We start from the raw sequence: 16,794 nt of genomic DNA, 5'->3' as shown, positions 1-16,794 counted from the left end.
AATCTAAAATGTTTCACTTGATTGGGAAGCAGATACCCCGAGCTCTCTTAGCCTGAATGCTGTCCTTACTCACTTGCACCTGCAGTCGCTTCTTTTTTTCAAGCCATAACCTTTTTGACCGTTAAAACCCTGTTCAAAACACATCCTCCAGCCCTTTCCAGCTGTTTCTGTTGCCCATGGCTCTGGCAAGTAAGATAATAAATGAGGCACTGCTTTGAAATATGAAATGCCCTACAGCTGTGAGCCAACATTACTGTTAAGACTATAAGCTCCTTGAGGAAAGAATCAAGTTTCTCCTTCCTTTAATTCTCTCCAGTATCCTGTGCTTGTTATGTGTATGCTGACCTTTACACTTTTGGAAAGAGCTTTCATACATCACACTGTGTCTTCCCAGCGGCCTTTACAATTGATGAAAGTGGGACAGAGAGATTCAGTAGTTTATCCAAGGTCACAGATAAATGACGATGGCTAATCAATGACAAGGCCAGAACTGGAACTCATGCCTTCTGAAGCCAGTTTAGAGGCCTCCAAAAGTGTAGAAAAACAATTTCTCAAAGTAGCTGGTGCCAACATCAGAACCAAAGAGTTTTCATGTCCTGCGTCAGAATCTCAGCGATTGCACTTGCTCCCCAAGTCTCCCCACTCCCATATTTCTTCTCTCCAATATTTGGCTCTCAGCGACCCCACAGTTCTCTGTGAAACAGACCTCACCTTTGCCCCCATTCCCTGCTTCCCCAGACAGGTGGTAACCAGAACAACCCAGCCTCCCCTTTCCCCACCTGCAGCCAAGCCTCTGACTTTAAATGAAAGGAGGTCATATTACCAAGCAACTGTTATTTATTCTCAGCTGCACAGGCTCCCTTTTCCTACAGACACAAGACACCCAACACCTGTCTATTACTTCTGGAGACTCATAAACTATTATTATTATTCAATTTCCAGGGGAAAACTTTAGTGAAACATAGTAGCTTCCAGACTAGATTTCTCCTGGGTGCACATCCAAGTAAATGTGAACTGGAAGGCGCTGGCACCCCGGACACCTTATTGCACCTGCTCCAGGATGCCAAGGCAGGGAACTCCCAAAGACACAGGAATGTCTCCCCACAACACTGTTGTTGCAAGACAGACAGTCCCCACTCTCAACACTGGGACACAGAGTCTCTCCCCCACACAACATTCAGAACGGCCAATCCCAACGGTTGGCCCATTATGAGGGAAAGAAGCAGGCAGTGAGCATAGAAGAAGTGGAATTTGAGGCTGGCAGGGAAGCTGGAAATACGGACAGAAACGTGGATGATGCTGAGAGCAATGTTAACTGTCTTCAAACACAAAATGAAGGATGGCCAGATTTCACTCTGCAGCTCTCATTTTGCTGCTGAGCAAGAGGAAATGTATTTCTGTAGAGTGCAGCATGGGGGATTTGGGATAGATGATAAACATTTACTGAGGGTAAGGCTGGTTAAGGACTGGCCTGAATGACTAAGACTGGGTAGAGAATGGCTTTCTCTTAGGTCTTTTAAAGGTAACTGGAGCCTACTTAGAGGCAGTGGCAGGAAAGAGATGATCTCTTAAAGGCCCAGCCCACCCTACTACTGTGGGTCTCTAAGACCCAGATTGTTTCTTTTTAAAGTAGAAGCAATTCACTTACACATGAAACAAAGTCTGTTTGAGCTGACCTGTTACTGGCTCAAAGGCATTTTGATCACCGGATGCTAAACACCTCCCTGAGACCCACAAATAGCTTTAATATCTTGCACTGGTGAACTAGAAATACAGGGATCAATTACCAGGATGGTGCTGAAGCAAGGAAGTGAGCGTTCGGGGATGAAGACAGGAGAAGGAATTGGAGGGAATAACTTAAGCTCCTCCCCATGGTATCTCCTTTTGTTTCTTTCACGAGTCCTCCCTTTATTTCCCCAGGGAGGGGCTCACTACTTTAAGAAGGGTCAGAGGATGCTGCACTGAATTGGTGTGGTTAGAGAAGGAGTGTGGAGGAGGAGGCTAGTGCTGGTTAAATACAACCTAAATCAAGCCACAGTTGACCAACCACCACATCCAGCTTCTCCTTCCAAGGAAAAAGGGAGAAAATGCTTCAGGACTTTGATGGAGACTCAGTTTCCGAGAATAGAGCCCTGGGCAGTGCTCTCAACCTTGGGGAGTGCACAGGGTCAGCTCTTTGTTTCCAACAGCCCTCACAGGGGCCAGGGTGAGCAATGATGTCACCTCAGGAGAAGGACTGTCACCAGATAAGCCTCCTTGGTTTAATCGCTCATCAAAAGGCTTAGGCGTCAAAGAAGAATGTTTTGCACAATATTTGGCTGCCCTTGTACTTGACACCAAGGATACCAAGGCACAGAAGGACATCATCTCTTGTCCTCTAAATCTTGCAAGGACTTATGTGCAAACCAGGGCTGCAAAAGACTTTCTGAGGTCGCTCCACCTGTCCTTGGCTGCCCATCCCAAGGAAAGCAGGTGGCATGTGCTGGAATTTCTGCTGTTGCTTTCCTCAGAAGCACTGCAAAATATCATCAGCTTATACTAACTACCAACTAGTGACTGAGTGTGCAGACCCAAAGTCAAGCCACCTGAGTTTTGGACCTGTTTCCATCACTTACGAGCAGTTTTATTATGGTTAAGTTATTCAACTTCTCTGCAACTCAGTTTCTCATCTGTAAAATTAAGTAAATAAATAGCATCTCCTTGCTGGAGTGATTGTGAGCATTAGTGCTGTGTAGGGCACTTAGAACAGAGTTTGGCACACAGTAAGTGCTCCATAAATGTTAGCCTTTGTTATGTATAAGTTTCCTTTATAATACCCTTCGTAGGAAACAGGACTATTCTTGTTGATTTTCAACTCAGTTAAATTCTGCAAGTTGTTATGCTAGAACACCGTGTAAAGCTCCTTGTTCAGGAAGTCCTTGGGATATAGCTAGATAAATAAGATACACATGGTGCATTGGAGCACATGATCTCTCAAAGCAGAATTAATTAAGTGCAAAACACAAGTGCACAAGAGGTGTGACTGGAAAGATTGATAAATTTTAACTAGAGGAAAAGAGGTAGTCTAAGCAGGTCCTATGGAGGAATGGGTATTTAAGTTAATACTTCAAGTCAGAATTTCAATAAAAAAGAATAGGGTGTTAGCAGTTTGAATAAAAGCATTGAGGAGTGAAAACTCACAGAGAAGTTTTGAAAATAGGAAAAGATAAGTCAGAGCATAGGGTAGGACATACAGGATTAGACAATGAGGCTGGACAAATGAGGGGTCAGATTGCAGTGCAGGAGGGTTTTTGGTTGTTTGTTTTTAATTAGAGACAGGGTCTTGCTATGTTGTCCAGGCTTGTCTTGAACTTCTGGTCCAAAGGGATCCTCCTATCTCAGCCTTCCTTCCAAAGTGCTGGGATTACAGGTGCGAGCCACCACACCTAGCCTAGTGTTGAATTATAGATTTTATTCTTTAGGCAAGGGTTGCTATTCAGATTGGTTTGGGTTTGGTGGTTTTCTTTTTTTCTTCTCTTTTTTTTTTTGGTGTTGGGGGACTGCATTACTAACCTGTATTTGAGAAGCATCAACTCTGGTGACAGCATGAAATTTGAATTGGAGAAAAAAGCAGATGGGAACCATAAAAACCAATTAGGAGACTATCATTCAATCAGCCAATATTTTTGGAATATTGACCATATGAATGGCAAATAGTTCTGGTAAGAGATGGAGAAAATCTGAAATAGGGCAGGGGAAAAATGTGGAATGAGAGGAGATAGGCAAGGAAAAGCAGGAACCTCTGGAAGAAAACCAAGAAACAGCAATCACTGGGAAGCTGAGGGGAGAAAGGAGGCGTTTATTGCACGGCTACACTAAGCCAGGCGCTGTGTTGAGTGCTTCACCCACAAAATCCCAGCTGACTCTTGCAACAACTCTGGGAAATAAATATCAAAAGCCCTATTTCAAGATGATGAGAGATTTTACAAGGTGACTTGCCCAAGTTCCCACAGCTAGTAGAAGATGAACACAAATTTAAACAAGGGTCTCTTTGCTTTAAAACTTATACTTTTTAAAGTATACTACATTTCAAAGAGATAAATGATGCTATATCCTATAATGAAGTCAGGCAGAAGAAAGACAGAGATAATTCCATTAAATTTTGTAATTAGGTCATTGATGACCTCTGAGACAACAATTTCAGTAGAGTGGTCAGAGAAGAAATGAGATTGCTATGGGTTGAAGAGTAGTTAGGGAATGAATTAATGGAAGCTGCAAGATTAGACTGCCCTTTCCAGAAATTAGTCAGCAAAAAGAATGAGGGACATCTATTCTCAAATAGTTTTTGAGCATCTACTAAGTGTTAAACATCCTTCTAATGCCTAGAGTTAGACTGTGAAAAGTTACTTGTGGTTGGAGTGGGAGCAGAAGGAGAGAGAGAAGAGAAGAGGAGAGAGGAGGGGAGTGGAGGGGAGAAGAAAGGAGAGGAGAGGGAACATTTGGGGTTGGGGATAAGGTTTTTTTTCTTTTAATCTGTGTGTGTGTGTGTCTTATTGTTGGTAGATGTTATGTTTTAGAGGAACAAAATGTGACTGTATGATTATGCCATTTACAATGGAGTTCTGCCTATATCTGCTAAGAAAATTGGAGCTTCGTGGTGTACCTGGTAATCTAGCAAATCAATCAAAAAGTATTTAATCTTCCCAGACTCTAAGCATACCTTAATAGTGAGTAGTGTGAAGTTTCTGAAAAGTTTATGAAAAATGATTATTGCTTCCTACAAATATTTTCTGAATGCCTATCAAAGATGACTCTGGCCTCAGTTGCTTCAAATCTGGGGGAAGGGAGGAAGGAGCAGAAAACCAATCCAAGAACTACAATTTGGTAAATTTACTTCAAGAGAAATGTGTACCAAATGCAGTGTGAACACAGGGGAGAAGGATCCTGATCCAGAGAGAATTTCACAGAGAAGACAGTACCTAGTCAAGGTTTCAACGTGAGCAGAGGCATTTTCCATGTTGAACAAGGGAGTCATATTTCCAGCAGAAGACCCATATGTGCAGAGGCATTGAGGCATAAAAGAAAGCATGGTTTGATCGCTTCTCGGCCTTTTGGCTGAGGTCAAGTGTAGAAAGCATGGTGTGTTATTGGAATTACAAAAAGAACATTTGGAGCATAATGAATGTAATGAAAAAGTTTTAAAAACTAGAAAACAGTTGCCTGGTTTGTTCTGATAGGACAGCATGTTTGCCAAACACCAGAGAAATATTAGCCTTTACATATTATGTCAAGCAAAAAATTGGAATTACTTTTTATGACACAGGAAGAAGCTGAAGACGACTAGGCTGTATGGAGGATTTTCGTTGGTGGTCCCTCTAATCCAGCTCTGGACAACCATTCCTACTGTACCCTGAGAGGTTTATCTTTCTGCAAACAATGCATCTTGAGGCAGTAACTGTAAACAATTCACCTCTATGCAATTCTGCACTTGGTGCGAACTCTTGCCTCAATGAAATTCACACTGTGGGATGTTCCCATTTTTCAGGAATAGTCTGTTTCCTCTACCCTGCTGCACTGCGCCCCAGAACTGCCCCTAGTGGCAAGCACCCCTGCTTGTATCCCCCCCACATCCCTCTCCTAGAAATGGAGACTCAGGACCACTATGCTCACATTTTTGCCTCAAACCAGTGACTACATGGCATTTTAATACTCTGAAATTGAGATTTAGGGATGAGTTATGCTAGGTAATCTACAACGTCTTTTTGTAGCTTTCAGGGTCTATCAGCTGGAAAGGTCTACTTTGCTTTAAGCAATCCTGATGTATGAAAATACAGATGTAAAAAATATCTCAGTCTGGCATGATCCTTCATATAATTCAAATCATTTACAGAAAAGATTTATTAGAATACATTGTTTCTTTAAATGTATGAAATTTTAATTCAATGATAAACTTGAATAAGGCACACTCAGATGAGGAAGTCATTTGTTGCATAACTTTGGGTGTCCAAATAGACATGAAACATGTCACCTTTTCCAGGAAAGGAAACAACTTCATTTTCTATGCCCTCAACCACTCCCTGGATGTAAGCAGATACCTCTGGAAGATATATTAATTCTGTCTGACAGTTGGAAATTTTTATAAGCAGTAAAAATATCACCTTCTTCAGGTGACAGAATTATAGCCTGGAAGAAGAATTAGCTATTTCACCCCATGCACATCCTTCTTCTACTCTATCTCACTCAGGTTCATAGATGAGAAACTGAGGCATGGGCAAGATAAATCTTAGACCAAGATCACAGAGCTGGAGCTGAAACTGTTTTATGTGAATCAAACATCTTTCAGTCAAGCGCTACCTTAATGACTTCTAGTACTATTTTGAACATAATATTTTGACCTCTGAGAATAATTAAAAAACAAACTGCACAGAGGAGTCCTAACAGTCAGTCTGCATTTGTTGGCAAACATTCTGTGTGCATCTAATTCCCTCATAAGCCCACACAGAGCAAGAAGTTAATCAAACACAAATACCTCACTAGAACTAATCCCAACATGTGGACGTGTAGATTTGCATAAAAGGTATAGAATGGTTACTGGCATTTGGGAAGGCCTTTTTGCTTTACATAAACAGGATTCCTGCATGTGGGAAATTACCCTAATACATTTTACTTGATTGATATACAACTTTGCAAGAACATCACTACTTACTAAAAGTATATCTGTAAACAATTAACTTACATGGTCTTGCCCTTTCACTTTAAAGCAAATATATGATACCTAGGACTTGAACCACATGAAAAATCTGCTTCAGTCAGATATAGATTAGAAATGTTTCAGTGTCCTGAAAATTTTCAGATTCACCTAAGATTTCATGAGCAAGGCACTATATTTTGTTATTTAAGTCTCATAATAATCCTGTGAGGTAAGTGTTATTTTTTCCCCTTGTAGTGATGAGGAAACTCATGCTCAGAGAGATGAAGAACTGCAGAGGTCAAGATTTAAACCCAGGTATTCTGAATCCCAAACCAGTGTTTTCTCCACTTCACTATTGCTCTCTTTTGACTTTCTGTAAAATACACATTCAGACTAGTTCTCCCTGTCATCGTTTGTGAAGACATGTAGTTGATTTGCAATTTGGCAGATTAATTAATTTGGAGTTGCAATTCGGCAAACCAATACCCTTTGTTTCCTTATTTAATTCAGTCAGTTTCTATTTGTTCCCTAAATTTCCTTGGGAGTTTGTATCGAATTCTAAATATTAAAGAGAAAAAAAAACACAGTATCCCAAATATTTAGCAGAACTCCCTTGAAATAAATTATTATATTAGAAAAATATTCTTTTCATGGCATATTCAGGCCACATAATCAGTTTCTCATTTGCCATTAATAATGTAGGTGTACCTCTACTTTATCATTTTTACCCAAGTGCCTTTAATACCTCTTACCTGTTAAGAAGTCTACCTGTAGATCTGAGATGAGTCATCAGGGATCGGTAAGTCCTGGTGCTTCCTGGCTCCATTATCGAAGACTGCAGACTCAAGGCTCCAAGCAGGCACTTTGGACCGCAGAGGAGAAAACTGCAGAGCCTAAGTCTGCACTATGTTCATTTGTTTAAAATGAGGTTTGCCATCCTCTGTTGCAATAGTAGCTTAGTAAACAATGAAAGACCTTTAAAAGTAGCTTCCCGTGGTCTTAAGATTCTAGTTTAGCTTCCACAGGTAGATCTAACTTGTTTCCAGAATGTAGTCAGTCAATGGTTTAAATCTTACTAGCCAGAACAAAGTCTTCCTTTTTGAAGGCTTGTTCACATGATCATTCCGTGCAAGTTTGCTACCTATGCAGGACCTTGGACCTTGGAACAAGGACACTGGGTTCCATTCCCACCATAATAAAATCTCCCCAGCTTAACTCAAAGAACAGCCAGTCAGCACTCATTGGCCCCATATGTCCTTCAGGCAGAGGCCCACTAGGGTACTGAAAATCTAGTCTACTGCTTTGCTTCCTTTTTCTTGCTCCCTCTCTCTCTTTCTCTTTCTCATTCACACACACACACACACACACACACACACACACACACACACACACACACACACACTTAGAAATTCCCCGACTCCCTTCTTGCACCAGACACTGGTTTTTTTGTTTTGTTTTGTTGTTGTTGTTTTAAGAGACAGGGTCTCTGTCACCTAGGCTGGAGTGCAGTAGCACAATCATAGTTTACTGCAGCCTCGAACTCCTGGCCTCAGGCAATCCTCCTGCCTCAGCCTACAAAGTAGCTTGGACTAGAGACATGTGCCACCACAGCCGGCTAATTTTTATTATTTTTTGTAGACACAGGGTCTGGCTATGTTGCCCAGGCTGGTCTTGAACTCCTGGTCCCAAGCAATCCTTTAGCCTTGGCCTCCCAAAGTGCTGGCAGTACAGGCATGAACCACCATGCCCAGCAGATGCTGTTAATCCAAAAATAAATGATGAGTTCCCTTCTGTGGAGGTGGTAAAGCCCAGAGTGAACCTGTTGGGGACAGTATCACTATGGGTTTGAGACCAGACAACCTCTGTGGTCACTTGCAAGTCTAAGACTCTAGAGCATTCCACAGTTCCCAAGTTCTATATGTAGCAAGTCTCTGTCTGCTCTTGCTCTTCAAGTTGTCCTTTTATGATGTCTTTTCCTTCTGTTCTCCTTTGAGAATGTCCTCAATATTCATTTATTAATCAATCTTCACTAGCATAAAAAAATCTCAAAGCAGTTTACCCACATCTCTTTCCAATGCATCATTTCCCACCTTGTATCACAATTAGTGATGTGCATGTTCCTCCCACCCTAAGACTGTGACTGCCATCCACACAGGATTTATGTCCCATTCATCGTTGTTGTGTGTTACCAAGCTCACTGTTCCAGACTGAGCACTTACATTTATGCTCAGTAAGTGTCTATGAGTGAAAAAATGATGGTTGAGGGACAGGGGAGGACAAGGAACAGGTCTGGGAGGTTTGAAGAGGCACCTAGTGCAATTATTTCCCAGCCTGGAAGTCTCTAGAAAGTGTTCTTCTTCCACAATGCCCTTCTGGAGAGAAGAAAACTGAAGAATATCATCTGCTTCAGCCCTGCCATTTTCCTAGGGGCAGCTCTGACTGTGGTCACAATATTCCTTAGATTATCATATCACACTAAGCCAACACCACAGAGGAGGTCTCAGGAGAAGTAACCTGGGACTCTAATGCCCTTTGCCCAGAACATTCACTCCTGATTAACTAAAGTTCAGGTTTTTTAGGTAAAGGTGTTTGGACTATGAATCGTTGGGGAGCAATTAAATGAAGGAACAGGAATGTACTTGGAAAAAACAGCTTATCTATCAACTGTTAAGAAAATACCCTGAATCGGAGTTCAGTCAATCGTCTTTCTCCTACTGGTAAGGCCCCCAGCTTAACCATCCCTGAGAGAGGGGATTTCATCCTACTCTCTTTCAAAGATCTCCAGATGGGCAAATCTTCCAACTCCCCTTGGGAAACCCTGACAGACTTGTGTTCTCGTGCTGCCCAGCTCTCCAGAAAAATAACCATCCTCTTCCACGGTTTTCCGTTTGAAGGATGTCTGCAAGTCCTGATTAGAAGGCTGACATTAAGCCATCATTTTATTTCCCCAAAATGTCTGTTTATTCCATTTGAGTTTCAACGTAGAAAAGTACCTTAGAGAAAGAAAGTCAGCTTCCACATTTTATATATAAAATAGTTAGGGCATAGTGGTTCATTCCTATAATCCCAGCACTTCGGGTGGCCAAGGTGGGAGGGCTGCTTGAAGACAGGAGTTTGAGACCAGCCTGGGCAACATAGCAAGACCTGATCTCTACAAAAAATAATTTTAAAAATTAGCCAGGCGTAGAGGCATGTGCCTGTAGCCACAGCTACAGGTTGCTCACTGCAACCTCCACCTCCTATGTTCAAGTGATCTTATGACTCAGCCTCCCGAGTAGCTGGAATTATAGGCACACACTACCACACCAGACTAATTTTTATATTTTTCGTACAGGCAGGGTTTCTCCATGTTGTCCAGGCTGGTCTCGAACTCCTGACCTCAAGTGACCCGCCCACCTTGGCCTCCCAAAGTGCTGGGATTACAGGCGTGGGCCATTGCGCCCAGCCTGTTTGTTTGTTTTATTGAAATATGATAGGTGTGCATATTTTGGGGGTATGTGTGATCATTTACTACATTTGTATAATTTGTAAAGATCAATGCTGATGCCAGAGCTTATGTTCTCACATGATTTGCTTGGTCTCCCCCAGCGTGGAGTGATTTCAGACTTTTATGTCAACATCTCAGTCCTAAGTTAGTACCTGACTTGATAAGTCCTGAATGCACCTATACTACACAATGATTGCATGTGCCTGTACAAAATACCATTACACATTCTTTTTTTCTTTTTTCTTTGAAACGGAGTCTCACTCTGTCACCCAGGCTAGAGTGCAATGGCGCGATCTCGGCTCACCGCAACCTCTGCCTCCCAGGTTAAAGTGATTCTCCTGCCTCAGTCCCCTGAGTAGCTGGGATTACAGGCACACACCACCACGTCCAGCTAATTTTTGTATTTTTAGTAGAGACGGGGTTTCACCATGTTGGCCAGAATGGTCTTGAACTCCCGACCTCGTGGTCTGCCCATCTTGGCCTCCGAAAGTGCTGGGATTACAGGCTTAAGCCACCGCACCCTGCCTATACATTCTTAATATCCGTCACATGACCTGTTTGAGATTAATGTACCCTTGCACTTCATTGATAGTTACTTCGTCTCCCATAAGTGAATTACAAGGGTTCTGGATTTAGAAAATCTGAGTTCAAATCCTGGATTCACCACTTATTAGCAAGTTCATTCATCTCTCAGTGCCTCAGTTAACCAATGTGAAAAATCAGATTGATAATAATAGTGCCCATCTCAAGGGCTTATTGTGGAAGATAAACAGATAATACACATAAAGCACTTAGTCAGTCACTAGCACATAGCACATGCTAAAAAAAAAAAAAGTCCATGGTTACTTCATTTTTATGTCTGCAATCATGTGTATAGTCATCACACTTTCATCACTAATGTAATGACGTCCATTCAGGCAACAAGTTATGCCTGGCTACAGGGACTCATCACACAGCCACCATAGGGCACTATAAAACTCTACCTTTTCTAAACAGTGCCACACAGACTGCATTTATGAAATCCAATTATCATTTCAGTAGCTCCCTACTCATACACACAGAAAAACATGAATAAAGACTGAGGTCAAGTTAATAGCTTAAAATAGAGGTTTATTTATTTTAAGACCTGTGGAGTAGCGGGGAGTAGAAAATGGTAACAATTGGTATAATTATGATCATTATCTTTATCATATCATTGTTATTACTAGTATGAACTCTTGGGCTGGTCAGCATCTCAGATTTCTGTACTTGCCTTTTCTAAAGGAACTAGAGAATGCTTCATTGCTCCTTTACAACAGAAGTGGTTTTGCCCATTCAGTTATCATCTCCATCACACCCAGTAGAAGTTAAAAGATGGCATTTTGGCCTTCTATTCAAGCAGGGGATCTTTCTACACCTTTCATTACAGGAGAAGCAACTGCTATAGCTAATTCAATGTACTGTAACTAATGCCTTGGAAATGCCCAAAGCACACCAACCCTAATCCACTTTGAAGACTAACTGTATTCAGCATGCTGGGTTTTGTATTAAGCTATACATTATAGTGAAATCAGTTCTAGGGGAAAATCCTCTTTCAATCCAAGCTAAAACCATTTTTATTTATTTCTAAAACCTACAAGAGCCTGATGCAATAGACAAAAACTAAAGAAACCTCAGTAATAAGATACCAGTTTAACTGTTGGCTGAGCTACTGCAATGGCAGATATGTGGTTTTTGAACAAAGGCTGTGTGTATGTGCATGATACCTAGAACTCCCAAGATGCATATTGGTCCAAAAAGTAATAGTGACTATATTTTAATAGAAAACACTAATAGCAAGTTTCAAAGTCACCATTTTGCCTATGAGGCATAATGGCAAAGTTAGTCCATTAAACAGTAGACTAACAGGAGAGTCGCTATTAAATCTTTTTAACACACAAAGAATTGCAGAAAGAAGTGAGTGGCTTGGAAAAGAGTGTCTGAGAACCTAACGACATTTATTTACCCTGGCAGAAGAGTAAATGGTCAGAGAATTGCATCCTACCCAGATCAAAGACCTTAACGATAAAAATGATCTTCACCTGACCAAGACCTGAGGCGTCCTGAAGGCCACCGAGAATACAGAGCTTCATCCCAAGACCAAGCACCCCCTGGCTCTGCTGTGCATTGACTGAAAAGATAGCAATGTCACCACGAGACCTAGACAAGCCTTTGGAATTTCAGATAAATGGGGCCCAAAGAAAAGGCAGCCTTGGCTGGGCACGGTGGCTCACGCCTGTAATCCCAGCACTTTGGGAGGCCGAGGCAGGCGGATCATGAGATCAAGAAATTGAGACCATCCTGGCAAACACGGTGAAACCCTGTCTCTACTGAAAATACAAAAATTAGCTGGGTGCGGTGGTGCACGCCTGTAGTCCCAGCTACTCGGGAAGCTAAGGCAAGAGAATCGCTTGAACCCGGTCGGCGGAGGTTGCAGTGAGCCAAGATCGTGCCACTGCACTCCAGCCTGGCGACAGAGCCAGACTCTGTCTCAAAAAAAAAAAAAAAAAAAAAGAAAGAAAAAGAAAAGAAAAGAAAAAAGAAAAAAAAGAAAAGGCAGCCTGGCAACCTTAGGGGCCTTTCATACAAACCTGCTTCTCCAAGACGCCAGTAGGTCATTCTGAATGCGTTTTAGCAAATATGAACTACCTTTCAAAGGGCATGTGTGTAGGTGAGAATATCTTCTGAAAGAGAGTCAGTGTTGTGGGGTGGCGAAACCCCAAGACTCTAGAGCGAGACTCTTCTCCATCCCTGCTCCACTATCCAGTTATTGAGGGACATTAAGAGATTTGCTCATTATCTCAATCCTGGTTTACTCATCTGTTCATTTATCCTTAGAATAAGTTTACTGAGTAGTTATATGAATCAGACACTGTTCTGAACAAAACACAGCAAAATCTTTCTCCTTGGGGAGCAAACATTCTCATGGGTAGAGGGTGGGAGCTAAGCAATGGACATAATGATTAAGTAAATAAAAAAACACGTTGGAAGGTGGCGAGAGCTATGCAAAGACAAGGGGGATAGGGATGACATAGGGTAGTCAGAGTAAGCCCCATAAGGAAAATTACATTTGAACAAAGCATATCAATAAGAGAGGGAGCTAAGCATTCATCTATAAAAACATAATAATACTGGCACTATCACAGAAGGTTGTTGGAAGAATTAAGTGAGATGTGGTGCAGAGTACGTAACACTGTCCCTGGCACACAATAAGTGCTCAATAAATACTAGTAAGAATAATAATTATTATTATAATGATGATGATGATTGGGTTGGACTAGGTGGCTCATGCCTGTAATCCCAACACTTTGGGAGGCCAAGGCGGGTGGATCACCTGAGGTCAGGAGTTCAAGACCAGCCTGGCTAACATGGCAAAACCCTGTCTCTACTAAAAATACAAAAATTAGCCAGGCATGGTGGTACGCACCTGTAGTCCCAACTACTCAGGAAGCTGAGGCAGGAGAATTGTTTGAACCTGGGAGGCGGAGGTTGCCCAAGATCATGCCACTTCATTGCAGCCTGGGCAACAGAGCAAGACTCCGTCTCAAAAAAAAAAAAAAAAAAAAGAAAAAAAATGATGATGATGATGGATTTCTAAGACCACTAACAGTTTCTTCTAAGTCCTTCTGAGATCATCCACTGTACAGATAATAGCCACGTGTTTTCATTAGACAACCTTGAATAAATGATGACTTGAGCTGCGTCTTCTCAGAACAACCACTTTTTTCTGACTTGGTTCTGCAGATACAGTCCTATCTGACTACTAAGCCACCCAAGGTCATTCTTGCGCAAGGGCTACAGAAGACGCAATTGAAAAGCATGAGTCAGTGAAGGTCAGGGAACTGCCTCCCATCGGGAGCTTGCTCTGTGCAGCCCCTCTTCTTGGAAGCTGGGGTGGGGGTGGGACTGGGGTCCTGGATGACCTCTGAACATTTATCTCTGCAGGATCTGCCTACTCCTCAGGTGACCTATGGGTTGAAGGATTTGAAGGTACCTCACGTATCCTGCAGCTCTTCAGAGAGGGAACAAATAGAAGTAAACCCCATGCAGTTCCTCTGGTTCCTTCCCATGTGGAACATTAAATTCATGCCTCCATTAAAAAAAAAATATGGGCAAATGGACCCTGAATTTTTACAGACGTTTCCCAATGCCTCCTTACCCCACAATTACACTTCCTGATGTTTATTGATCAGTTCTCTATCCGATACACGTTACCCCAGCACTGCCATTAATGCAATGAAGGAAATACAAAGAGGTCAAAGAAAGCAGAGAGCCCTTAATCTCTCCCATGGACAGAATATGCTTTGCTCCATTTCTCAGAGAGATAAAGGGAATGATAAGAGGGAAGGCAGGGGTGGAAATTTCATTGTTGGTTTGGAGAGCAGGAAATCCACCTTTGAATAAGGGGGAGAGTCCAGGACCAGGTGAGCTCAGGGCAGACTGTGATACAATCGAGGTCCATTCCAGGGAGGTGATACTCAAGCTCAAGATGAATTTGGCTCTAAGTGCAGCACTTGTAAAGTAAAAAAGAGAGTGCAGGCTGGGTGCGGTGGCTCACGCCTGTAATCCCAGCACTTTGGGAGGCCGAGGTGGATGGATTTCCTGAAGTCAGGAGTTCGAGACCAGCCTGACCAATATGATGAAACCCCATCTCTACTAAAAATACAAAAATTAGCCAGGCGTGGTGACATGTGCCTGTAATCCCAGCTACTCGGGAGGCTGAGACAGGAGAATCACTTGAACCCAGGAGGTAGAGGTTGCAGTAAGCCGAGATCGCGCCACTGCACTCCAGCCTGGGCCACAAGAGCAAAACTCCATCTCAAAAATAAAAACTAAATAAAAAATGAAGAGAGGGCATATGGGTCTTTAGGGTTTCTTAGTTTAAAATATGAAATCAGACAAAATTATGGAGAAAATGTTTTCAGGGCTGGGTTTTCTATATCAGCACAACATTTTTGGAAAGCAATGTGGGAAAATGTAGTTAGAACCATAAAACTAGTAATATCTTTTGACCTTACAATCCTGCTCCTAAGAGTGTTGTAGTTTGGAGGAGTGGGGGCATTGGAGTTAGGCAGACCTGAGCATGAATCCTGGCTCTGTATTCTGTATTCACTGGCTTGTGTGATTTAGCTGAACTACTGACTTCTCTGGGCTTAGTCTCTTTCTGCATGAAAGAGGAAAAATAATATGCACATCATGCATTGTGAACATTAACTGATACACCACAGGTAAAGTGTCAAGTACAGTGCCTAGCACATGATAGGCACACAACAAATGGCTTTAGTTTTTCTTTAACAGCAATAATTATTATTTATTCTGCAAGAGAAAATGTTTATTTAAGTGAAAAGTTGACAACAACCAAAACACCAAATAACAAAATGACTAAGGAAATTGTTATATTTCCACTAAAAAAGAAATGCAACTAATTACAAATATAAACATATATCCACTCTATATTAACTATTTTATGATAACTTTTGCATACATTTGCTGGAAGTGGAATAAAAATACACATACACTTACCACATTATGTATCTCTGTGTATGTATATGTATTACATATATATACAACACATGTATTTATATATAACATAATTTTCTATGTTGTACTAAGTAGTATCATTATGGATTTCATTGGTTCATAATAATTGTTTTCAAAATCATAAAATATTTTTAACCTAAAAAATATCAAAATTGGAGGCTGAGGCAGGCGGATTGCTTGAGCCCAGGAGTTCAAGACCAGCCTGACAATATGGCAAAACCCCATCTCTACCAAAAAAATACAAAAATTACCCAAGAATGGTGGCGCACACCAGTAGTCCCAGCTATTAGGGAGGCTGAGGTGGGAGGATCACTGAAGCCCTGGAAGTCAAGGCTGCAGTGAGCCATGCTCTGCACTCCAGCCTGTGTGACAGAGCAAGACCCTGCCTCAAAAAATAATAATAATAAAATGGCAAAATTAAATTAATTCCTTAATTGAAAATGAAAAAATCAGGGATGTGCAAGGGGTCATTGGGTATTTCTAAATCTCTGAGGGAATGTAACTTAAGCCAATAATACCAAGCCCACAACTGCTACATCAAACCTAAATAATAGCAGATTTGTTCCAGAGCTGACATTATGATTTCGAGAGCTCTACCTACCAGGATTCCCAAAGCCATCATCTTCCTCGTTTATTTAATTATTAGCTATCTGTTGCAGATATTTATTATACCTGCTATATGCCAGGCACCATGGTAGGTGATAAATCTGTAAGCATCCTGCCCTCAATGAACACATAACCTACTAAAGAAGATAAGTTGCCGGGTGCGGTGGCTCACATCTGTAATCCCAGCACTTTGGGAGGCTGAGGGGGGTGGATCACGAGATCAGGAGATAGAGACCATCCTGGCTAACACGGTGAAACACCGTCTCTACTAAATATACAAAAAATTAGCCAGGCATGGTGGCGGGTGCCTGTAGTCCCAGCTGCTTGGGAGGCTGAGGCAGGAGAATGGCATGAACCCGGGAGGTGGAGCTTGCAGTGAGCCGAGATCATGCCACTGCACTCCAGCCTGGGTGACAGAGCAAGACTCCATCTTAAAAAAAAAAAAAAGAAGGTAAGTTATTCAAATATTTAA

At 41.8% G+C, this 16,794-nt stretch overlaps 1 protein-coding gene across 3 annotated transcripts in view; it reads right to left on the bottom strand.

The window, feature by feature from the left end:
• Positions 1 to 16,794, bottom strand: part of GRAMD1B (GRAM domain containing 1B) — a 262,296-nt gene that overhangs the window by 193,529 nt on the left and 51,973 nt on the right. For 2 of the 3 annotated variants that reach the window (XM_031015835.3, XM_055355808.2), the window contains exon 1: positions 7,423 to 7,676. The exons of the other annotated variant lie outside the window; for it this stretch is intronic. In XM_031015835.3, the coding sequence (XP_030871695.3) occupies positions 7,423 to 7,496 (74 nt within the window). In that variant the 5' untranslated portion in view covers positions 7,497 to 7,676. Of the gene's footprint in view, positions 1 to 7,422; positions 7,677 to 16,794 lie in introns of those variants that run through there. 3 annotated transcript variants of the gene reach the window in all.

Source organism: Gorilla gorilla, chromosome 9, assembly GCF_029281585.2.
Source record: "Gorilla gorilla gorilla isolate KB3781 chromosome 9, NHGRI_mGorGor1-v2.1_pri, whole genome shotgun sequence".
Lineage (NCBI taxonomy): Eukaryota > Metazoa > Chordata > Mammalia > Primates > Hominidae > Gorilla > Gorilla gorilla.
This window is presented reverse-complemented; position numbering and strand designations above follow the sequence as displayed.